Raw genomic sequence first — 25954 nt, forward strand, 5'->3', positions numbered from 1 at the left:
TCACTCAATCATGTGTGCTTTTGGCATTTACTTCCCATTTTAAAGGAAGAGTTTTACTGTATTGGGAAATCTCTTTCTTGCTGAGAGTTTAAAGAGGATGTCAATACCACTCTAATGACTACACCCTTATCTTAGCTTAGCATAAAGACTTGCCACATGGGGGAAACAGCTACCATTGCTCGGTCCAAATGCACAAAAGTAATCTGACGACCAGCACCTCTAAAGCTAGCTGGTTTGTTTAATCCATAAAAAAATGAAATCATCTGTCAAACTACTTATTTAAGATGTAGAAGATAAAGTGCACCTGAAAACACATTTTCCAGTTTTGTGACGCCACAACGTAGCTGTTTCTCTCGACTAAACTGAGGACATACTCTTGGTGTGTGTACTGTGAGTCTGTGAGTCTGTCTTTACATGAAACTTGTGGGCTTTAAGAAGCACACTTGTGCATCGGCAAGCTTTTACTGTTAGCTTGCAAACCAGACAAATCTGCGAGCTCATGTTCTATTTGCTCTTGCAGATGCGTCTGGTCCCCCTCCTGTTCAAACAGATTTCCAGCCAGCCTGACCTGGTTCAGGCCAATCACAACCATTTATCTAACACGGGGCAGGTGTCAGACAGTGACTGACAACTTGCAGAGCCTTTGCACTAGGAATGAGCTAGTAAACCATTATCTGTATCTGTGTCTGTATCTGTACTTGGAAAAGGCAGAGTTTATGCCTTATGTGAGGTTTAAATCAAAGGTGGGTTGGGCCCAATCAGAAGTTGTTATTTTAAGCCTGAAATTTATATGGATTAATCAGAAGTTTATTACCTGTGAGAAAACTATTTACAGAACAGCCCCAGAATCGAGCTTCAGATCCTATTTTATCACAAGAGTAATAGATTAAACATTGCTACCTAAATGAGGATTTTCCTTAATCACAAGTACAGATAATGACACTCGTAAAAAGTACATTATCCGAGTATTCAGCTCAACCTTAATTTGCACTTAATGCAAAACATATGATGACAACATTTTTGGCTTGTGCGCACTACAAAAAACATAAACCCAGCTCAGTAAAAAGGAGCGGCGTTGAGGAAACAACAAACGCTGCAGTTGATGTGGAATTTTCTGTTAAACTACTATTTTCAAACTCTGATGGCAAAAACGGCAACACACATTCACAGACATGTTGATGCGACACCACCACAGCTCATCTATGCACACTCTAGGCTGTTTACATCCGTCCATCGTTCAATGCTATTACATATGTTTTATTGCTCTGATTGGTTGTAAGTCTATACAATATGCGTCCAGAGGCATTTTTTAATGGCAGGCTAATTTACTGTCCGTCTTGGTAATGAAAAAACTGGAGCATTAATTATAACAGTAGTTATTTTTATACATCAGTACATGCACTTTCCTTTCTTGTGTTGGCTTAAGATTCATAAAGTTGTATTTAGCTTAATTTGTTTATTGTTTGGTTCGGTTTTTTTCTGCATTTGGCACTGTTTTATCTTCGATTAGATCCTAGGACTGGACACTCTTATTATTAACTTAAACTTAAACTTAAGAAGACTGACATCTAAACACCAGGCTTACACCTGCTCGTGCCTCCCAAAGGTATACTTGTGTTAAAACACACTGTTTTGCCAAATTTCTGTGTTAATCATAACGTTCCTACTGTGCTGTCCAGCCACTGCAGGATGACTAAAGCAAAGACAGTGCTGAAAAATTCTATGTCGTCGTCTGTCTCTCCGTCTGAGCCTCAGCTGTGGCGTTCTGCATGAATCACAGAGGTCGAAGCAAGAAGAATTCAGCTCCAATCACTGTTTTCATTGGTTGTGAAGCATATCGTTGTCAAGGAAATGTGACTGTTTTATCGTTGTTGTCCTTCAGCACGAGAACCTTGGGAGGATCCGAGGTCTGTTCTACAGTGATAGATCAATCACGTCTCCTCGACAGGCGCATGGAGAGTGTGTTTTTCTGACTTATAGCATAGATACGCATGAGTGTGTTTGTGTGTCTTCTACCTCACGGTCAGCCAAGTCAGCCTGCAGCTGGGAGACTTTCTCCCTCAACTCCTTCAGCTCCTTCTTGCTGGACTCCATCTCATCCCCTTTTTCTTTCTCCTCTCTCTCCCGCTGCTCCTTCAACCGCTCGATGATTCGCTCCTGGACATGAAGGAGGAGGAGGAGAGAAAAGAGAGAGAGTCAAGAGAGGGAAAGAAGAGGGGAGAGAGAGGTAGTCAACGCTCCAAGAGTTATTCACAGTCACTCAATATCAAGTTTCTATACTAATAACAGTCGCATTAAACTTTATGTACATGGCAGCTCTGACAGGATCTAACAGCCAGCAGTGATTTTAGACACGTAATATGTTCTGGCAAAAGATGTAATATTCACAACTACTAAAACACTATAGACGCTCTCCAGCTATAGAACAACGCAGCGGCCAGTGCAAGCAAAAGTATAAAAGTTCACACACACGAAAGGACCACAAAAAGCCCAGAGAGTGTAACCTGGCTGTGCTGTGTGTCCCTGTGCTGGAGTCCCATCTTAGTGAGGACTGGAGAGTGAAAACAATTTTTTTTGGAAAGTGAGGATATTTTTTGTTCGACCTCACCTCTTTAAAAAGCTGTTTCAGGGTTAAGACTTGGTTTAGGGTTACAGCTACTATCAATTATTTCCTTAATTAATTCATTAATTGTTGGGTCTGTTGGCCATCACAATATCCCAGAGCTCAAGCTAACGTCTTCAAATTGATTATCATATCCAAACATCTGTCTTAAACCTGAATATATTTACTGTACTGTAAAATGATATAACTGCGTGATATCAGGCAGATTTGTAAACTTGTTACACTTAGTTTCTATCCTCAGTTAACTCAGTGGAGTGGACGGATTCAAAAGTCTGGACCCAGGCAAGTGATGCAACAGTTGGGAGGGGTTATGCCAGACATTCGAGAGGATGGTACCAATTAGGGATGTGTCGTTCGCGAACGAATCGTTCAAAAGAACAAATCTGTTGAGCAAACACACTGAACTGAATCATTTCTGGAACTGATTTGTTCATTTCTCAGTTCAGTTGAGCTCAGCAGCGAGCGTGCAGGCCGGGAGTGCATCTGCCGATTCGGTCCGTGCAAACAATGAATCACTCGTGAGTCGCAAGGCAGCCATTGACGAATCACTCGGTGAACGAAGTACTCTGTGAACGAATCACTCGGTGAATGACGTAACCCCGATCCCTGAGTGATTCAAATCATTTCTTCTCAGCGATACACTTTCATAGGGACTGTTTTCTCATAGCTATCGGCTAAATGTAGCCAGGAGTCAAGCCACATGAACACAATCACACACCTCCCCATTGTTTTAACAGACTTAGTTTCCAGATAAACAAACTTAAAATGTAAGACTGGCCAGTAATGAGACTCAGCACTCCTGGAAGCCGTGAACTGAACTGAATCATGAATCGTTCAGCCGTGTATCAGTTCAGTGAGTGATTTTTAAGTTTCAACCATTGATTTTTACCTTCTTTTATCTCTCCTGTTCATTTTATTCTATTTTATCTATCTCTATGGAGTTTTGATCATCTTTTTAATTAGTTTTTTTTTTCTGTTTTGGTTGGTTTACTTTTTTAATATTTCATTGTCTTGTGTCTGTGTCATTCCAATTTTGCCATGTGGAGCACTTTGGGCTGCATGTTTGTATGAAAGGTGCTATATAAATAAAGTTAATGGACGAGAGTGTCATGGTCACAGCAGCGCAAGATGTAAACATTAATGGCGTCCTCCTCAGCTGAGCTGTAATGTTAGCTAGCTCAGTGGTGCTAGGTGAGCTAGCATTAGATGCAAGCTTCCTTCTGCGTGGTGATATGGTTAGTGGGTGTAGTTTGGTAGAAAGAAAACAGCTCCTACATGAAACTGCTCACAACAAGGTCTGTGGATTATGTTGAGTAACCAGGTCATGATTTCTGGAAAGACACCTAGTTACATTATGTTAAACGAGAAGGAAGACATCTCTACGACCGATATCTCCCAACACTTGACAACTAATACCAAAACAATCTAGACTGAAAATTAGCACTACAGATAAATGAACAAATATCTGTTTGTGATTTTGGGGTGAACTGTCCCCTTAAGATTAAGATTGGGAAAAGGTTTCGGGATGTAGTTTTGATGGTTAAAGACAGGGTTAGGGGCTTGAATGCATCATCCAGACATCAAAACAGATATTAGGGTTATCTATACTGTTTGCGAAGACGAAACTACGGGCATGAAATAAAACTTGACACGGTAAAAAAAAAAGTTAACAAAACTTATTCCTGTTCTGCTTTGAAACATAACACGGTGTAGAACAATGTGTGTGTGACAGAGAGAGGGAGTAATGACATAAAAAACAGCAAGAGGTGGATGGAAAAATGAAAAAAAAAAAAAAAAAAAACAGACAGGAAGAAAGGACAGATATCCAAGGGCACCAAAACAATGAAGACGGAGAAAAGAAAACCTTGTGAAAGTCATTTTAAGTCGTCGGCCACCTCCGTCTGCCAACACTCACACATCCAGCTGACACCCTGAATATTAGTCACTGGACAATTAATAGCCCCATTTCCTGTGTGTGTGTGCGTGCGAAGGCGATGGAGTCGGTAACAAAATCGCGCATTACAGTACAAAAATATATCCTCATCAAACACTTTGAAGCGGTGCGCCGGTGTAAGTGTCACTGGTCGGTTTCCCAGAATCAGGGTCAGGTCCTGAGTGCACAATAACAGATCATCAAAGGGGCGGCTGAGGGTTTCATTCCCATGCTCAGGTGGTTCAGGGCTGTTTTATGGCTGTGGCACCTGAATGCTCACCAAAACAGTGACAGTGTGCTTGTTTGTTCTGCACCCATCGGTGCGAGACGTGCACGCACCCTGGATGGGTCTTAATCTTTTATGAACACAGGCTGTGAATGATTTAATAATGAAACAGCCAATGTGATTATTGGTTCATTTCCATTTATCCAGAGTCATTTGGTCATGGCGTGGGTGGTCGGCTGTTTTGCTCATAGTGGTTTTATTAATGTAACCTTGCTCTGGAGCTGACCTGAGGTTGACCACCGTTGTGTGTGTGTGTGTGTGTGTGTGTGTGTGTGTGTACCTTCTCAGCCAGAGCCTCCTCCAGTGTTCCCAGTGCTGTGTCGGTGTTGGAGGTGTCTGTCTGTAAAGACTTGACTCTGTCTTTCAGGCCGCCCAGCTGTTTCTCTTTATCCCTCAGCTGATCCTGGAGGTTCTCTATCTGCACAGAAAGAAAAGGAGACAAGAACTCATAAATAGTTGTTGTTTTTGATGCACAACTCATTTATTTAGCGAGGAATGGTATTATGGCGGTAAGTCAATCGGCTCTCTCACTCTGCCAAAGTAAAGCACTGTGGCAACTGCTTGTAACAAGAGCCCGGACGATAATGAGTTTCTGCAGACGAACAGCAAATATAACGGCAATTAACACTTAAATTGAATTAGCTTTAATAAGAACTATAAACAGCAACAAATATATGTGAGTAAGACTCAAAGATTCAAAACGGCAGCATATAAAAAACAAAAAACAGCTATAAAGTCCACTAAACTATACTTAATTTTAAAGATGTACATACTTATACAAAAGTAATCCCTCTCATTCATCACTGGAAGCATGTGGCAGTGTATTCATCGGCAGACACTCTGCCCTCTGCCTGTATTTACTAATTTTTTTTCTTATTTTGCTATGTTCAGGACGTTATGGGTACAGCTTTCTGTTGAGGTCGGGACTTAATAAAAAGGAAGCCACCAGGTACCAGAACTTTGCACAGAGATGCCTCTCCTCATGAGGAACAAATTTGCCTCAAGAACCCGTAACTTCCGGTTATACAGATTTTCCACCATTTTGATTTTTTTGAAAAACACTTAAAATCGATCTCTTCCTAGGAAGTTTGACCGATCTGCATGAAACTGGGTGAACATAATCTAGGGACCAATATCTAAAGTTCCCTCTTGGCAAAAGTTGGAAAACTTACTAAAACTGAGCTTCTATAAGGCAATGAATATTGTGGAGGGTGTGGCTCATCACATAAAGGTGTATAACATCTCAAGGGTTTCACCCATCACCACGCAACTTTGAAGGCATATGACCACACATAATCTGAGGGGACCCCTCCATTATTGACCCCATCAAACAAAATGGGGGCGCCAGAGAGCTAATTTCTTATCTAGGCCTAACCGCCATATCGATTTTTACTAAACTTGGTAGATATGTAGAACAGGACGCCTCAAGGTGACTGGAGAAATCTAACTCTAATTGGCAACTGGGTGGCGCTATAACAACAGAAAAATGCTTAAAAATGGCTAAAATGCGACCGATCGCTGTGGCTCCCCCTGTGGACCAATGTTGTTTTTTTTCAAATGTTTGGTATGACTAAGTCATGGTATGGTATGCTGTACTCAATGGGTATGGACTAGTACCTTTAAATTATGTTCTATGGGCGCTGTGTCTCTTAGATGCCCATTGCTTACAATCTGGCACCTGGTTGCTACCTTTTTATAAAGCCCCGACCTCACCTGAGCGCTGTAGGGACACACACCCATGAACATCCTTAACATAGAAAATAGACAAAAGAGGACAATAAGAAAACACAGGCAGAAGGCAGAGTCTCTACAGAAAAATGCAACGCCGCACACTTCCGGTGGGTCATAAGAGATGAGTGAGAGGAGTTAGTACTTCTGTGTGAGTCTTTTAAGTATTTCAGGAAAATCCAGCAAAGTATATCTTTAACTAAACAGGAAAGTGAAACAAATCTGAAAATCTAATAAAATAATTATATTATGCATATTCAGATGTTTGTTGGTGACTTTAAAAAATATATATATGTTAAGGGACAGCACATGCACATCACATAGGTGCAAGGCTATCAAAAAACAGTGTACATAAAATGACGCCTGCACACCCAGTCTATGTGTGAGTGTGCGGGCGTTATTTTTCCTCTTCATGATGAAAAATTATAAAATTATTTCACTTGATTGGATTTTCAGGCCGCTTTGATGCTCATTGCTTATGACATATAACCTAGGTCGGCTTCACATTTGACAACTCCACGGAATCCATGATTCACCTAACGAGTGAAATTACCCCTTTCAGACCCATAGGAATATGTGAGTCTCTCTGACAGCCAATAAAAATAGACACCTCCCACATTCCCTCTGTTTCTCTCCTGTCTCCTCTCGCACTGATTTCAAAGCACATGACTCTCCGGGTCAAAAACAAACGCAACTCCCTGCTTACAACACTGTCTGCTTGCACATGGGCTCGATTATGATTCATCTGGAGATTTTCAAAACATGAAAAAGGCTGAGAGGTAGGGGTGTAAGAAAATATCGATGCACTTGAGTATCACGATATTATGTTTTGTGATACTGTGTCAACTGACTCTTCGTGAAGTCCCGCCCCCCAATGCAGACTGGCCAATCCTAACGTAGCAGAGATTCATTTTGTGTTGTGTTTAAACCCTCGACCACCAGATCCTTCAGTGCTGCAATCTATCTTCAGTCATTTGACTCTATGAAATAGGAAGAACCCTACATTTTTGAGTATCGCAGTATATCGCAATATATTCACTCGTAACCCCTGTATCCCGATACGTATCGTAACACCAGATTCTCGTGAGCCCTACTGAGAGGTGCTGTGCTTCTGTTACCTTTAACCCTCACTCCAAATACACACTCTCCTCACCTCCACCTCTTTTTCCCTGCCTCCTCCTGTTTCCTCTCACAGTGATTTGGTAGCAGATTAATTTTCTATTAAAACACAAAATCAGCAGAAATAACCGAAGCACTTGCTCCTTCCCTGAGCCCACAGCGAGTGTGTGTGTGTATGTGTGCGTGAGATCACAGACAGAGATAAGGAGCTGTGTCAACTTCGTGGTATTCATTAAAAAATGGATGGAACAAAAGGTTGAGCAGCACAGAAATAACAAATTGAGGAGAAAAGAGAGGGATGGAAAGCTTATGTAATGTGGTGTTAAGAAGGGGCGAGCTTGGGTGGTAAAATGACTGCGTTTCAGCCGCCCTCTCCTCCTGTGTCTCTTTCTTTTGCTTTGCCGGAGAGAAAGGAAATCAAGCGACTGACAAGCCATCACAAAAAAACATAGAGTCGGATTGGTATGCAACCTTTGACTCCACTGCAGGTGAGACGCACACATTTACAGTACCGCAGAGATCGTGGGTGTGTGTGTTCGTACAGTAAAACACTTCCAGCGCCTCATTAATCAACTGCTCACCTGACAGCTTGACTGACACCTCCTCCTCTCCCTCTCACACACACACACACACACACTTGACATTGAGAGGCAGAGAGACTCTTTGATCCCGTCTGCACTTCCTGAAACTGACAACTGCTGGATGCCTGGCTCACACACATACACAGTATTTACAAACCCACACACACACACACACACACACACACACACACACTCTCTTTGCCCGTCTACACACACACACACACACACACACACACACACACTCTCTTTGCCCGTCTCGTCCTATTTAAGTCCCGAAATCGTGTGTGATAATGAACGTGAATATGTTAACAAAACAATAAGCGGCTGACGCTTCTCTTCATCTATGTCAAAAAATTACATTTAACAACAAAGAGAAGCGGATGATGGCGGATCAGAAGAATTAATTCTATGCACTCACGGTAATTTCCTTCATGACTAACATATAATGACAGGTAAAAACACGACGAAGGGGGATGGAGCGGAGAAGAAGAAAGAGAGGTATTTTTAGTTTTTCCAAAGGGAGGAAGAAATTATGAAATAATGCGCGCAGATTAGATAAAGGAGGAGTCAGCAGTGTCTCCGTCTCCCTCTCAGACACTGGACTGTATTCTATTTGAAGACAGCAGAGGTCATCATTTATTGAACAGGAGGAACTCATTAGTATGCATCTGATTTCAAACACACTCTGTCTCTCTCCTCCCCCTCCCTGTCCTGCTTTATGTCTGTCTGCTTGATTGTCTCTATCAATTATCTGCTCACACTCTCCATTTTTTCTGTAAGGGACAACTGGAGGGACGCGGGGGAAAGAGGGAAAAGGTCGGATTTTTTTACAGCTAAAGACCAAAAGGCTTTAAACGGGAGATCTTGGCTGTACGCTAGATTTTTTTTTGGTCATTTTTACACTTAATTTGTTGGATGTTAATGTCTAGATTCCCTAAACCCTTCCTTACCCTTCATTTTGTGTGTGTGTGAGTGTGTGTGTGTGTGTGTGTGTGCCAGAGACAGAGGGTCACTCCTGCCTATCCATCCAGCTGACAGCATCACCACAAAGATGCACACACACACACACACACACACACAAGCACACTGAAAAGTGGCCAAAATATGTAGAGAGCACCTGTAACTCTGTCTGCCTGTATACCTGCCTGTCTGCGTGCCCTTCTGTCTGCCTGCTCAGCTGTCTGTCTGCATCAGCTCCCACGCCACACACTGTCTTACAGCCCCATCTAGTGGTGGTAGTATCACATGACAACATGCAGATTTCAATGGGAGACTGTCTCCATGTCTATTGTCCATTATTTTTCCATTTCATTCAATTAGGGCAATAACTTCACAGACTTTGTGGTGGCTTTGCATGTTTTGTTCTGCTTTGTGTTCTGTTTTTTACCATTTTCTGTCTCTTTATTGCCCCTTAGTCCACCTTAAATCGATTCATATACCATGACACATTTTAATAGGACAGTACAAAGTCAGCCTATCATCTTGTTAAAATATGCCGGATAAAAGGACTTCTGTCCCAGCAGGATTTGGAAAAATTTTCCAGTAGACTTCACAACTGTAACAGTGTCTTTACAGATCTCCCTAAAAATTGATCAGACAGCTGATTGAGAATGCAACTGCTCGAGTTGTTAGGGTTTGCCTCCCCCTTGTGCTTCCTTTTTCCCCTTCTTACGTGTCTCCTGTTTGTTTTCAGTCCGTCTCTGTGTGTGTGCTGGGCGTGGCCTTCTGGTTCCCTCCTCCTGCCAATTCTCCTGAGTGCCAGCAGCTGCTGAGTCTATACACCTGAACCACATCTACAATCAAGCCACTGCAGTGTGCCAGGTCGCTCAGTCTCCTCTGTGGTACAAACGTCAAGGCCAAATTATACGTCTTGACACATTGTCTTTTCATGCTCATGGACCTCAGTTCACACTTTGTTCTGTCTCTCAGGTTCACAACACTAGCTTCAACAACACCAGCCACGTCCAGTCTCGTCTTCTGCCTCTGGATTTGGATTGCTCTGCTTCCCCATTCCAAGCCCACCTCAGCCATCGTTTCACTCAAGCCTTCAGTCCCCATCTTCAAACCACTCTCAGTTTCCTGGTAGTGTTTGCATTTGGGTCCTAAGTTGAACTGCCACAACACGAGTCCTCACTGAGACCAAGGAAGTAGATCACATCACTCAGCTCTGAGGTCTTCAAACAGGCTTCCTGTCTCTCAGATTCAAATTCAGAATACTACTGTTGATTTATAAAACTCTGAATGGTTTATGAACCACCCAGACCTCTCTGGTTGCCTTGGACAGGTCTGCTTTGTGTCCCAAGAGTCAACACTAAACATGGAGAAGCAGTGTTTAGTTTTTATGCAACACATATTTAGAACAAACTCCCGGAAAACTGCAGGTCTGCACCAACTCTCACTTCTTTTAAATTAAGACTGAGGACTTTTCTTTTTGCCGCTGCCTTTTATTAAATAAAACATTTATTCATTTCTTTCATTGCACTGTAACTTCTATTCTTGTTTTTTATACCTGTGTTAGTATATTCTTGCTTGTTTTTGTTTTCTAATCTCTGGCTCTTTCATGGCATTTTTAATTGTATTTAAATGTCCTTTTATAATGTACACTTTGTCTCAATGCTTTTAATGTTTCATGTAAAGGACTTTGAATTTTTATGATTTCGGTGGCAGTGACACTTGCTTTCAGTACGTGCAACTGCAAAAATACTGCCCCCTATTGGAGCTAAAATGTTGCAAACAATGAATCCAATTAAGATGACATCACAGTGGTGCTCACACTGTTTAATCTGTAACACAACAATGGCTTTATACTTGGTGTTTTCTTACCTTCTTCTGCAGCACATTCACTTTGCGCTCCTTGACGTCCAGCATGTCTTTGAGGTCGCTGATCTCTCCATTCTGAGTGCTCTTCTCCTCCGTCAGCTCTGAGATCTGCTGACTCTTTTTAGCCAGGAGGGATTCCTTTTCCTCTAAACGGAGACGCAGTGCATCCACCTGCACACACACGCAATAAAAAGTCAGTTGAAACAAATACATACAACCTATGATCAATTTCCACGTGATAAGTAATAGTACCATTACATACAGAAGCAACTTACACTGGCTCCAAATTCATGTTAGGATACACTTTAAAATCTCTCCATGGTCTTGCACCTACACATATCTCAGAACTTCTCACCCCTTTGCAGCATCACCAGACCCCTAACATCCACCCACTGTGGCATGTTTGCTGTGCCCTGTTCCTGGAGAAGAAAGCCCAGGGACTGGGCTTTTTCTGGAGCAGCTCCTCAGCTTTGAAACAGCTTGCCGTAGGCCATTACACACACTGAGTCTGTTGAAGCTTTGAAGACGCACCTTAAGACCCACTTTTATTCTCCGGCTTTTAATTGCGTTTAACCTCTCTTTCTATTTTTATCTGATTCCCTGAGTTTAATCTGTGTTTAAACTTGATTCATGTTAATCTTGTTTCACACATCTCTGCAATTTTATGTCTCTATATATAGCTCTGAATAGTGCTACATAAATGAAATAAGTCTGAACCTAGTGGAAGAGTAACTGTACCTCAGTCTGCAGTATAGCGGCTCTCTGTTCCTTGGCAGTGAGTGACTCCTTCAGGACGTCCACGTGTTGTTTACTGTCAGAAAACTGATTGTTCAGAGTCTCCAGTTTGGTCCTGAATGCCAGCAGCTCGCTGTCCTTACGACTCAGATCCTGTTTTACCTGCTCCATCTGAGTGACACACACACACGACATACAGACCCAGTTAGAGTGGGTACTAGAGAGGATAACACGTTGTTAAAATCTACTGAATTCGACAATGAGCTTTACTAAGTGAGCACTTGTTCTAAGGTGTTTGTTAAGGTTTTAGCCATAACTTTATTGTGGAACGCTATATGTAAAGGTCAAAATGTTTAGAAAAAGTCCCAGCCCTCGGGTTTCTAGACCTACGTACTTACCCTACCTACGTGTTTTTACTAAAATATTAGGAAAACCTATTGAATCCAACCCCCTCACAGCTCTTCTAGGTATTCAACCTAAATACTTTGAGGTTCTTGACCTTGGAGATGTGATTTGCTATCTATGGTTCTAATGACAGTTACAGAGTTCAGTTAATAGACAAGCAGTAATAGAGTGCCCAGGAATGTTCCTTTGTCTCAAAGTCAACAGGTTTTTTGGGGTTTTTGGTTAGATGCCTGAACTAAGGTCTGTGGTTAACAAGAGTTTGAGAGACTTACATGTTTTCTTCTGCAACATAAAATACATCAGTAAATACCTCACTTCTGAACTTTGAAGCTTTTATGTGTCTTAAAAAGGGCGGCTGCTAACAAGTGGCTAAATGAGACTACGGACTACGTCATCACACCGAACACGGCTTTACAGCATTATTGGGGTGGCAAAGTTAAATCATGCAACCGTGGTATAGTTTGTTCATAGCCTAATGTTAGCTTTTTACTTCTGCCGATTGCATTTAGGCTTCAAAAATCATAAAGAAGATTAGATTATCTTAATGAACAAAACATATAATAAACGTTTGGTTGGCACAGAGCTTATTTTCTGCAATAATCCAAAATCCAATGGAAAAAAATCCATAGGCATTTTGAAGAGGGAACCAGGGTGACGCTAACTTCCATGTCACTCTACAGAAAAACGTCGTCCCTGGACCATTCTATAATACTTATCAATTTATATAATAAAAAAATGCCCGTATTTAACCATTCACTGTGTTGTTCTCACTAATCTTTATCAGAAGGCTAAGCCAGTTTTAGCAGCCTCACACAAGTCAGGTGTACGCAGAGGTGTTTCTGAAATTTGAAGCCATTTGGGGCTCAGCCCAGAGCTCTTTTTTGATGCTTTTCTATGCACTCTGGCACCTTATTTACATTCAAAGTACAGAAAAGGCCAGATAAGATGTGTAATCCCTCCAGCGTGTTCTGGGTCTGCCCTGGAGCCTCCTACCAGTGGGACAGGGCGTGCCCCAGGAGGCATCCTGATCAGATGCCCGAACCACCTCAACTGACCCCTTTCGACAGGAAGGAGCAGCGGCTCTACTCCGAGCTCCCTCCAGATGTCAGAGCTCCTCACCCTATCTCTAAGGCTCAGCCCAACCACCCCACGGAGGAAACTCATTTCGGCTGCTTGTATCTGCAATCTCATTCTTTCGGTCACTGCCCAGAGCTCATGACCATAGGTGAGGGTTGGGACGTGGATGGACCAGTAAATCGAAAGCTTTGCCTTCTGGCTCAGCTCCCTCTTCACCGATCAAATAAAGAATTTGATTATATTTCCCGATCTTTGCTCAGCAACAGTTTTGTGTGAAAGAAATTAAAGGCCTGTCTCAAATATACAGTACACGCCTGTCCCTAATATAGACCCATTGATTTCAGTCATTTAAGCAAATAATAGCCTGGGCTACTAATTGAAGTTTTACGGTAAGGGCCACTGTGTCAGTTTTAGGACATTTTGTGTAAAAGGAAAAACAAGCCATTTTTCTAATCTATCACCTGGAAAGCAAACAAAAATTAGACACACATCACAGTCAGTACAGTATTACAAACCCATTTATACATATGGTGTACTCCCCAACTACTGTGTTGTACTGTACAAGAGGGTCAGGGTCGATTCTTTCAGTTATCCCAAAATAATTAAAAGGAAAAACAGTTTAATGTCTACAAGTGACCTTTAGCATCTCATTGAGCTGACTGGGAGTGAATTTAACATGACAGCTAAAAAGAATGGACCCAAACCACACAGGAGAATTAGTCAAATAAAAAACGCCGCAAACTAATCCAAGCCACTAGTTGAGAGAAACCTCATGCAAGAAGAAAGAGAAGCAGGTTAGAGATATGCAGGCTGTAGCACAGCTGGGCTCTCAGCTTGAAGTCTGTAACTGTAGTTCAGACGGCTTGAAACAAACATTACATTATTGGTCATAGACAGAATGGGAAGCAAAGACCTCCTCATCTGTTTATATGAACAAATAGCACACACAGCATTGTAAGAGTTAAAGTTGTTTCATGCTGCCTGAACACACTACTGGGATTCTACTGGGATCTACTCAAGCAGCAGCCATTCACCAGTCAACCTGGGAGACGAAAGAGCAAGAGATCAAGAAGCAATGAAACTAAAAGAGACAGCGCAAACAGACAGAGGTGCGTCTCTTACTGCGGACACCTCCCGCTGAAGCTCACTGGCTCGCTGCCTTAGCTCCTCCTTCTCTGACTGGCTGTGAGTGAGCTCTTCCTTCAGCTGCTCAACCTGGCAGGAGAGGAGGGCGTCACCATGACCGCAACACAATCAGCCGCCACATTTGCTGACCACACTGACCACATACGGCATACACAAACACCTCGCATGCTGAAACAGTGCATGAAAACCACCTACTGTACATCCTGTGAGTCAGTCAGTGGTGCAGTTTTAATGGCTATGTCAAACTTTAGCACCATGAATCAGGTGAAATATGAAAACCTAACAGGCTTAAGGTTTTCATACAAGCTGCTAAATGATACAAGCCTGTTAAAGAAATGGGTCTTTAGGAATGAATAATGCTGTGAGAATTATGTTTTTCATGGATAGTCCTGAATTTCTTAACTGTGTGAGGTTTCCAGGGATCTTTACCTCCCCAAAAATCATTTGTATATCAATTACTCATCCTGTATTAGGTTGAATTTAAGAAGAAAACTATTTCTCACATGCCAGCACGGTGAACGAAGAGTCCAAAAACAGAAACATTTCGTGTGCTCAGTACTTCCCAAACAGACAGCCATTTCCAACAGGGAACTGAACTTAAAGTAATTCTTCTCTATGCTCTCTTCAAAGCCAGACTCCAATGACAAAAACAGTAATTTTACCTCGCTGAACACAGGAGCTGCTGGTCTACCACTGCCTCCAACATTTAATGTGTTTGTGTTACTGTGTGACTTTGCTGTTTTGAGGGGTTAAGGTGCTTTCACACCTGCCCTGTTTGGTTCGGTTCAGTCGAACTCAAGTTATTTTGCCCCCTAAGTGTGGTTCATTTGGTCAGGTGTGAGCACAGCAATCGCACTCAGGTGCACACCAAAACAACCAGACTGAGACCTTCTTGAAGAGGTGGTCTAGGTCTGGTTCGTTTGTGGTGAGAACGTGAGAACCAACTGCAGTCACATGACACATTGTTTGGGTTAAACATGAGCATGTTACAGTCCTGGAGGATTATTAATGTGCACCTCCTCCTGTACTGCCTTAATATGCACATTCAGCACATCCAATGCATCAAAACATTGTTTTCTAGTTGGAGCCGCGCCTCGTTTTCAAACTGTATGGTTTGACTAAAATGTAAAGTCCACAATGACCAGCGCTAAAATCAACCTGCGTAGTTGTCCCTCCATTGTGACATTACAAAGTGTCACATTTATCTTTCAAGTGTACTCTTCTTCAACGTTTGGTTTACTTCCTGGATTTTTCCCACATGGAAATTCTGACCAATCAAGAGCAGCTCTCTCGCACAAGGCATTTGATCTAGTCCACTTGTAAATGCTGCCGTGAGAACACGAACCAACTCTAGGCAATTATACAACCAAAGCAAGACAACTCTAGTTCTGAAAGCACCCTTAGATTGGTTTCACCAAAGTCACACAGTAACACAAACAAAGTAAATGATCAAGGCAGTGATAGACCAGCAACTCCTGTGTTCAGTGAGGTAAAATTACAGTTTTTAACGATGGAGTCTGGCTTTAAAGAGAGCCTAGATAAGTCTCACTTTCCATTCAGTTCCTCCTCATTAAGAGATGTCTGTTTGGGAAGTGCTGAGCATACGACTGGATAACCGAGACTTTATACTGCACGAGTTGTGTGAAAGTTTGTAAACAGAGTCAAAGGCATGTGAGAAACAAAAGCTTTCTCCAGAAATTCAATGTAACCAAAGTTATGTAATTGATGTACATACGATCAATTGGGAGATCATGTTTTTGGTATCTAACTTAATTGACAAAGACATGAAATATTATAATCCTTATCTAAACTAAAAATGAAGGATACTTATCAGAATACACTTCTCTCAATCGTTGCTGTTGCTTCCTTGTGCACTCACAAACAGGCCAAATATTGTTTCACAGTCACATGTCCATTGATGGAAACTTACGTGAGCCATTCTACTGTACATGTGAACTAGTGAGTAGTTATCTTAGTTCATGGTTTCTCTTCACTAACAAATCACACAGGTTTTTGGTTTTAGTCCCCTGGTGTTAAATACATTTCAGGCAACAAAAGCTGAGGATGTCGGATGTGGGAAATTTAGTGTTCTACTATAAATGTCTAAGAATGCTAACAATGCTTAAATCAAAGAAAGAAAAGGTACTGTAAAAAAGGAGGTGTAAATTACCTCCTCACACAAAAACCCAGCGCAAACAAAAACAAACACATTTCAACTCAAACAAGCACAAGAAGCAAACAGAGAGAAAACATCGACTGAATTCCTGAACTGTCTCGTCTCCCCACATGACAGAAGTGCTGGTTTGTTTTAATGAGCGTGGCTCCGGCAGGAACCCTTTTTGTTCCTGACACTAAAGTTGTATCCATCAAGTGTAAAGAAGTCGAGTTATTTTCCAGTGAGCGAAATCCTGAAATCTTTCAAAACATGAAAAGAAAAGCAGAAAATGTGTGTGTGTGACTGTGTCACCTTGTTCTTCATGAACTTGGAGTGGGATCTATAGACCTCCATCTGTTTGATCTCCTCCTCCCTCTCCTCGCTGCTCAGAGCTCCGTTGGACTTGAGCATGTTCACCTCCTCCTCCAGCTCTCTTATGCCGCGCTCCATCGAGCTGATCTTTGCATCCTGGCAGGACATCAACATGCACATGTTGAAGGGAGAGGACCAGGTGTGATTCACTGTACCTGCACCATTAATATTACTAAATAATAAAATATATTCCTTTGGTTTTTCTGACGATAAGTGGAGCTGGAAAGTCGATCATAGAAAGTCCATATTAAAGACAACACCAGCTAGATTGAGGGATTGAAGGAACAGAGGTGCCTCCACCAGAGGGAGCAATTAGAGTTATACTGGGAGCTTTGATAACTGTTTTGGCAGAGTTAGGAAACTCCTCTTCTCTTTTTGTGGCTCTTGCATGTCAGTATATGCAGGATATTGAAAATACTGTTTAATAAAATCACACTAAAAAAACATAGCTGTAGGATGTGTTTAAATTTCCAAAAAGCATGTTTGCAACAGATTGTAGATGATCTTTTGACACTACATTTACACAAATACCTCATATGGACATATTTATGCAGGGTCAATTAAAACTGAGACTTTTAGGAATTGTTCACTGACAAGCTTTGCACTGTAAATATGCTCAGCTATTAAAGCTGGGATATGTTTTCTAATTGAAGAGTACATATCTTATCTTAATCTTTGTGACTTTAAAATAACTAAAAGAAAAAAAAAAACGATGAACTATTTATGGTTGCTTATTGAATTTTGATGTTCTGAAATGGTTTGCCCGCAGTGTATTCATTTGATTTCTTTCTGTTCGGCCAAAATGTTTCCACAGGACACACACGACATTTCTCTTTCGTACAAGCTCCTAAGTTGCTCAGTTGGCTCAGTGTTGGAGTTCTACACTATGTTAACTCCAGGTCACAGACCGGACAGGGTGTCATGTGACTACACACGCAGTAATACGTTTTAAAGGGGACAGTACAGGAACACACACAGTGGGAAAAGTCAAAAAATGACAACAAAATTCCGGACATGGGCAAGATTAGTTGGGTTACAGGTTCTCAATGTCTGTTTTGATTAATTTTTGATTAATTACCCAGCCCTCACAGAATTTTAAGAGAAAAAACTTGCCTTATTACGGGAATAAAGTCTGAATTTTCTGAGAAATAGGTTGTAATGCTACATGATTAAACTTTATTTTAATACTATACTATAATTATGAGAAAAAAGACGCAGATTAACGCCAGAAAGTCTGGTGACATCGTATAAATAGCAACAAAATTAAATCACAACTTTAATCTTGTAATATTATGACTTATTCTGGAAATCCAAGAATTTTTTCTTCAATCTGCAGTCCCTCCAGGATCTCACGGCAAAAAAAACATGAATTTGCAGCCCAAAACCCTTGAATTTGCGGCCAATTTTGTCAGAAATTGTGCTAAAAATTGCGGCATGTTTATATGATTTTTTGCGGGAAATTGCATGCGCGACGACTTCCGATCGGCGCAAATATTGCGGACGCTTGAATCTGATCGGCACTAATACGCCATCGTAATCTTAAACAAATTCCTTGAATTTGATCTGTTTTATTTATTTCTTATTTCCCAAACTGTGATGGATACATTTTGAGACATTTAACAGTTGAGAAATCAACTTGTCTGTGCTCTACAGTGGACAAACTTTGAACTTAGTACATGCAATATGTTCAGTATGTACTGCATGCACAGTGTAGTACAGCGTTGGTGAGGATATTTAGACACAACAGGAAGCTTTCTGCGTAGTCTTCTGCATCAAGTTTTGTATTTCTGAGACAAGCTTCCATGCATTCATCATACTGTGATGATTCTGATACAAAGCACAGACACACATTTACATGAACTAATCACCAACAAATGTTTACCTTCATTTCGATGACTGTCTGCAAAGCCTTGGTCTTCGTTGATTCTGGAGCTGCTTCGTATCTCCTGTGCAGCTCCTGAGAGACACAGACACCACGGTGGTCAGCGGAGGACAGAGAGGGAGACACAGAGGGGTACAGTGAGGGAGGAGAAGGTCGTGGGCCGGGACAGAAGGCGACAGCGGCTGGCGGAGAGGGATGGAGGGAAGGCTGAACGGCTGGTGTAGGCCGTGGAGCGGGAGCAGGGAAGGACGGCGAGTGCTGGAGGGAAGGATGGACAGAGGAGGCGACGACAAAAGAGGGATAGTGGGGAGGACAGGAGGAGGGGAGGACGACGGGGTGGACAGGGTGGCGATGGGAACGAGGGGAAGGTGCAGGGAAGGAGGGAGAGGAGCACAGTTGGTGATGGCGTGAGGGGGAGAAAGGAGGTGAGGGTTGAAAGGAGGGAGACACATGGAAAGGAGGTGGGATAGGGATGGAGGGGGAAACTGGGAATGAGGGGGAGATGGGGATGGAGGGGGAGGCGGGAATAACACGTCTCCCTCTCGTAGAGGCGCTGGCTTTTAGCCTCCTTGGGTCGATCCGTCCATCCCACATCCTTCCAACTGTGAGGAACGCTGCTAACTAAGCTTACAGTGTTTCAGCCTCAGATGCGAATGAATGATCGAATCTGACAGCCTGAAATGATGCTAATTAAATTAATGAAGCCTTTAGGTTCAAATGAAATCTAAAATGGTCTCCAATCTAAAAAAGAGTCCTAATTAAACAAAACAATTCCATTCAAATGAATAAATCCAGTCTTCCAATGCTACAGAGTGCCAGTTTTAATCTGTAGCTGCATACAGTCATATCATCCCTAACAAAAAACCCTGCAAGAATTTGGTCAGTCTACACTATATTTCTACTCCTAAAATTCTCCAGATTCTCGAAAAATTCTCCAAAGTTCAACTACCCTTATTTACTAAGCTACATGCAACAAAATGTTATCTGTCTGACTGTGGTTACCACATCACAACTCACTGGTCAAATGAAGTGAGAGCACGGGAGGGTAGAAAGAAGGGGGAGTGTGCTGGTGGATATAAAGGCACAAAAAGAGAGTGAAAGGACCGGGAGGAAGAGTACGAGAAAGGGAGGGAATAAAAAGCAGAGGGGAGGACGTAGCAGCGTATGCATCACTGCTTTTCTTTGGAGGAAACACACTTAGAGGCCGACAAAGGCAGCTAATGCAAGAGCCGGGAGCCACTAAACACACATATGTGAACAGGACAGTAGGGTGCTGTGGCTAGTCAGGCACTTCTCATTCACTGGTCATACAGTGAGGCTGTGATCATGTGATGTATGCACTGCAGGCTGTCCTGCATCATATGACGAGAGTGAAGGAGGAAGTGTTTCGCCTAGTCTTGCCCTACTGTGCTGTGATTGGCTAGTTTTAACCCTAATCTCGTTGCCCTGACCCTGACCTTGACACACCAATCACTGCATGTATGTATGTACATACAATTTTTGTTTTAGTTCCACACTTAATTTGGCAATGTCAACGTAAGTTTTCCCACGTCAATAAAGCCCCTTTCCATTGAACTGAATTAAACCCTGTCGTATTAAACGGCAGTGTGCCTGCGATGCACATCAGGGTCTTCAACACACCACTGTTTCTGCTGTAATTAAGGTTTTGCTATGTTTTGTCAGGGCTGAATGCATCCCCACTGTAGCGAGCAGATATCCAGGCAAAGATTTTGGCTAATAAACAAATATCTTAATATGAATGCGGAAAATATTTTAGAAGAAGACAATATAAAGCTAAATCACTGTCAGACCATATTCAATGGGTTCCATGATTGTATTTCAGCCAATGTGTTCAGCCTTTCCACACAGACTGTTTACCTGTCTCACAGACGTGATTGGTCAGATACGGGGACTACATACACAAACTGGAACACTTCTAATACCGAAATGTTGTCCTATTATCTACAGATTCGGCATACAAACACATAACTGTTTATAGAGATTATGCTTAGGGAGGCAGGTCACAGTGATTCTCGTTATGTGCAAGATATTATGGAACCAATTCATAAGATATTATACACTTGTATATCTTTTACAATGCCATGAATACACATGACCATACAGGTGAAATCAAGAACTGATACAGCCATTGCAAATACAGGTGAAATCAAGAACTGATACAGCCATTGCAAATTATGGAGGAAATGAAAGGCTGTAATGATATAGTCTCATCAGCAAAAGAATATGCAATTTTAAATTTAATAACTAATTAATCTTTTAATCTAAATCCCACTGAATTATCTGTAACATTTACAGCCTGTCTTTGCTCCCATGCAGAAGTCTCATTTTTTACAGCTGCACATCAGCTCCATCCCCACCAGGGACATTTTTGGAGATGTTTTAAAGTGGCTGCAGGGAGTTAACAGGACTGGTTTGTTAATTAGTGAAATGAACAATGTCCAAAAAAAGTGTCAGCCACTCAGCAGGAAGTCTGCACGACAAATACACAAGAGACACTTCCACAGTCATTTACTTCTGTAATTTTCACATTAACCTCCACTGATATCTTCCAGGTATTGCGTTATCTTATTCCGGTTTCTCTGAGGTGTTTTCTGCTTTGCAATTAATGATGTCTGTTTCAAACACTGTCGGAAAACAGAATCTCTGTCCAGCACACTGATGCAATGGGAAGCAACACAGGCCAGAACATGTGCTATGAGAGAAGGAATAATCCTAATTAGGTTTTGAACCCTTTCTGAAAGAAAATCATCTGCCAGCCTACGTCTCTCTCTCAGTCATTTGCTGCCTATGATACATTTAATGATGCATCACTGGCTCTTGTGCGTGAATATTTCTCCCTCACAGCTGTGGCTCATAGTACATTTGAAGCCAGTCATAAAAGGCTGGTCTGAGATCAGTTATTTTGTGTATTTTTCAGTGTAAATGAAACAGTTGTCAACCTGGTGGCTCTTAACAAGGCAAGTTAAAAGTTTAAAGGTCCAGTGTGTATGATTTAGGGGTATATAATATGGTATATAATATAATAAGTATGTTTTCTTCAGTGCATAATCACTTGTAAGTAAGAATCATTGTGTTTTCATTACCATATAATGAACTATTTATATATGCACAGGGAGTTGGTCCTCGTCAACAGAGACCGCCATGTTGGACTGCAATGGTTCTACAGTAGCCCAGAACGGACAAACCAAGCACAGGCCTAGATAGGGCCATTCGCATATTCTCATTTTTGCATTAGCCACCTTAGCTAGCAGCCCCTGGGGACAAGAGGCTGTTTGTTTTTGAGAAGAAGAGACAGTTAAGACCTCCTAAATATCTGGATCTAAAGTTATTAAAGAAAAAATGTGAGCATACTGTAGCAGGTGCTGGGCTAGCAGCCTGTCTGCGACGTGCCAAACAGCGTTGAAGAAACACTGATTTGTGATGTGAAACTAATTTAATTTATTTACTGCGTTTTTACTGGTTTTAATTACCCAGTCCGTATGTTTTAGAAATAAAGGGACCTTAGCGAATAGCTCAGCTCCCTGTAAAAACCTTCTTAACAATGAACACTTAAGGAATTCTAACCAGGCGAAGTTTCAGCTGGTTGCAATGTGCAATCTTCACCACTAGGTGCCACTAAATCCCCCTAAATCTGACACACTGTTCCTTTAAAATAAACACTATTGCTGTGAATTCCTCACATTGCGTAGAAAGCGCAGATTATTTTGTATATAGGTATTAGGGGTGGGGGGAAAAATCGATACAGCATAGTATCGCAATATTTTTGTGTGGCAATATTGTATCGTCAGACAGTGCCAAGTATATTTCTTTTGGGTTTTCGGTGTTATTGGTATTAATAATTTCTAAGTATTGAAGTTTTTTGGTCTTTATTGGTGGTTGGGTTTATTTTGGGTTTTTAAACGGTATGGAGTTAAGGTCCCCCCCTTATATTTCTATGTGGGCTAGCCTATGTATATATATATACACATATATATATATATACCCCTTCTTTTGTGTCATTCGAGAGGTCAGGTTTGTTCAGTTCAGACTTCTGTTGCTGTATTGTTTTGCTGACCTCAATTTAGTTAAAGGGCCCTGAGTAATATTTTTGTTGATACTTTCCCTTTGCTTATGTATTTTAAACATTAAGAGTTTGTTGCTGTATGAATTGATTTGGCTAAATAAAGCCGTAAAATTCTAAAATGAAGCTTGTGTGCCTGTCTTTACTGCTTGGTCCCTAACAGATGAACAGACAGAAAACTTTATCTTATTAGATAGCACAAGTTTTCCTTTAAGGACATAGTGTACAGTTTAAAAAGGTGATAATTCAAAATATATTGCAATATATTTTATCACAATACTCAGCATATCGCAACACATTTAAAATCACAATAATATTGCATCATGATAATATCGTATCTTGGAGCCTTTGGTGATTCCCACTCTGAATAGGTACGGGCTATGCCAGATACTTACACCAATTACATAATTATTATCACACACATATTGTTATACTGTGTTTATCTTTCAAAATTAAAAGGTAAAAAAAACCATTACGTTAGTTTGCACACTGATACATCAGTGTACTTGTTGTCTGCCTGATGTGTTTTATGCATTTCACATGCTTCATATGAGACATGAGCAGGTGCTTATAGTATTGAAAGAATCTCGCACAGTCTCCTACACTTGTAGTTATCAGGAATGTATGGGGAACAACATTTGGTGCAGGCACCTTCATCAGGTTATTTCAGGTGCAGATGGAGAAAACAAATTTCCTTCCTTGGATGGCAAAAGCTATCTATCAATCATTGATTAATAAACATTTAAATTTCAACCATTCAACTCAAATTTTTAATTAACTCTATTCCATTTACTTATCATCTCATTAAACTTTCCAATGACTTACAGTTTGGAAAATCAACTTGAAAACCTGTCCTTCTCTGATTTTTTGTTGCTCATTAACAAATTTTTACCGCTAGAGGGAGCTGTTGTATAAAACAGCAAACGTGAATAGAGCTGAGAGACGTGTTTGAAAAGAGACAAAGCAGAAAAAATGGGATAAAGTGTGCATTCCTGTGTGTTTGTGCGTGTGTTGATGTTTCTGTGTTGTATTAAAACTGAATCATGAGCCATGAGGGGACGCAGCCAAGGGCCTTGCCGGGATATGACACGGTTTGATTTGCACACACTCACATCTGGCCGTACACAAAGACACACACCCAAACACATGGGAATGCTTGAATGCACTTTGTTTCTCCTTGGCCAGTCACACAAACACACACCTCTCTGAGTTGTAGCATCTCCTTGTCTTTTTGCTCCAGTAGGCCCTCCAGTTGGTGGATGGTCATCTCAGCGTCGGCCAGTCGCCTCGTTCGTTCATGGTCTTCTTCAGTTGCCCGTGATGACAGGCCTTTGCTCTGCAACATTTCCAGTAACTTCTTTATGGATTCATCCCTGTTAGAAAAGAAAGGAATAGATTTAAAGCCACACTTTAAATGCTGGCAGCCTGAAATTGCAGCAAGAGGCCCCTGAAACTCATACAACAGTAAATTTCCCACTTCACCTGGCAGTCAGTGTGTGTTTCTGTGTGTCTATCCTCAGCTCCATTTCTTCCACAGTCTTCCTCAGGAGGAAGAGCTCTTTCACCTGGCGCTCGTACTCGCCATGGAGACGCAGGAAGTTCTCCTCTGTCATTTCCTGAGGGGGGATGGGCTGGTTTCCCAAGAGACCGGACTCTGAGTAATCAGACTGGAAGAGCTGGTTGAGGTCTCGCTGGATTCTGAGCTCATCTTGTAGAGCCTGGATGGTGCACTGCAAATGCTGGAAAGAGAGACAAAAGTCACATTTAGAGTTATAAATGTAAGAGATCAACAGGAGTGTGTGTGTGTGTGTGTGTGTGTGTGGATGTTGTGTGCAAAGTAAGATTTCAAAAGCAAAACAGGACTATAAAACATTAGCAAAGGTCTGAAATGGTTGTTAATCAGTACCAACAATCTAACATTTATTGTCCCAGAAACTGAAATGTTGGGCTTTCCAAACTTTCAAAGCTATTACTGTCTAACAACCCAGGCGCCAGGCCCCTAAAGGCCCTCAGTTCAATGTGTGTCAGCTGGTTTGTAAAGTTGGACATCACTTTGGGGCATCTGCTACAGTGATGCTGGCTTTGTAGCAGTAGCAAGGATGCCATATTTCCACCCACTTTTGAGGTGTTCTAGCCATGTCTGACCAGAAAATAACCCGCAGTGAACCAAAAGCATGTCTGCCAGGTTACTTGGGGGCATTCTGGGATCACCAGGAGGAGCTGAGGTAAGTTACAGGGTAAAACGACATTGCGTCTGCTCTGCACACACTGTTTTCACTGCAAACCTGATATTGCCTGAGTCCAGACCTTTGAATCCGCCCTCGTGACCGAGTTTGAATATACTGATTCGTCTGGCATTGTAACATAGAACAGCTGCTGTCTACAACGGCTGAAAAAAAGTGATCCAATGAGCGCCGCAGGAGGATTAGCTAATCAGTGCAACATCCAGGAGGGGGTGCACCTAAACCAATGAGGAGTCGTAACAACAATGGCAACTGCAACAGAAAAGATAGACGATTATACTAAAGCTGTTCTAAATCAACATGTATCTCAATATCATTCTACATCAGTTTCACAGAATTCAGACTGGAGTTAACAAGTTACATGTAAACAGAACTCACAGGTTTACAGAGTTATGGGAGACTCTAAAAAATATATGACAAAAGTCACACATCATAGTTATATGTCCAACACATGGGAGAGTGATCAGCACAGGGTAGACTATCACTGTTTAAGTCTCAGCCTAAAACACCTCCGCCCAACGTGGGGCTCGAACCCACGACCCTGAGATTAAGAGTCTCATGCTCTACCGACTGAGCTAGCCGGGCTACTTCTGAGTGAAAAATGGGTCAGAATTCGGAGCTGCATTAATTCTAATGGGTTGAAAACCTGCACCTGGTTGGATTTTGTGGGTATACTTTCCGAAATATTGCTGGATTTGTTGTGTTGGTGACACAGTCTGCTACCTGATCAGCTCATCTGTGCAGCTCAGTCAACGTTGTACAGTTAAT

General features: G+C 41.7%; 1 protein-coding gene and 1 non-coding gene across 5 annotated transcripts in view; both read right to left on the minus strand.

Annotated features, from left to right (window-relative positions):
- The window catches only part of LOC126385035 (ELKS/Rab6-interacting/CAST family member 1-like), a 211662-nt gene that overhangs the window by 139951 nt on the left and 45757 nt on the right, over positions 1–25954 (minus strand). For 2 of the 4 annotated variants that reach the window (XR_007569391.1, XM_050036530.1), the window contains exons 5-13: positions 24426–24682; positions 24145–24316; positions 18863–18937; positions 16921–17076; positions 14430–14522; positions 11829–11996; positions 11094–11261; positions 5123–5260; positions 2017–2157 (exon numbers count right to left, since the gene is read on the minus strand). Coding sequence is in view for 2 of the 4 variants with exons in the window: in XM_050036530.1 (XP_049892487.1) it covers positions 2017–2157; positions 5123–5260; positions 11094–11261; positions 11829–11996; positions 14430–14522; positions 16921–17076; positions 18863–18937; positions 24145–24316; positions 24426–24682 (1368 nt within the window). In the remaining 2 variants the exon portion in view is untranslated. The remainder of the gene's footprint in view (positions 1–2016; positions 2158–5122; positions 5261–11093; positions 11262–11828; positions 11997–14429; positions 14523–16920; positions 17077–18862; positions 18938–24144; positions 24317–24425; positions 24683–25954) is intronic. The other 2 variants (XR_007569392.1, XM_050036531.1) reach the window with 1 other exon arrangement.
- trnak-cuu (transfer RNA lysine (anticodon CUU)) lies at positions 25699–25771 on the minus strand. Its single transcript has one exon. It is a non-coding gene; the product is annotated as a tRNA-Lys (tRNA).

Source organism: Epinephelus moara, chromosome 23, assembly GCF_006386435.1.
Source record: "Epinephelus moara isolate mb chromosome 23, YSFRI_EMoa_1.0, whole genome shotgun sequence".
Classification (NCBI taxonomy): Eukaryota; Metazoa; Chordata; class Actinopteri; order Perciformes; family Serranidae; genus Epinephelus; species Epinephelus moara.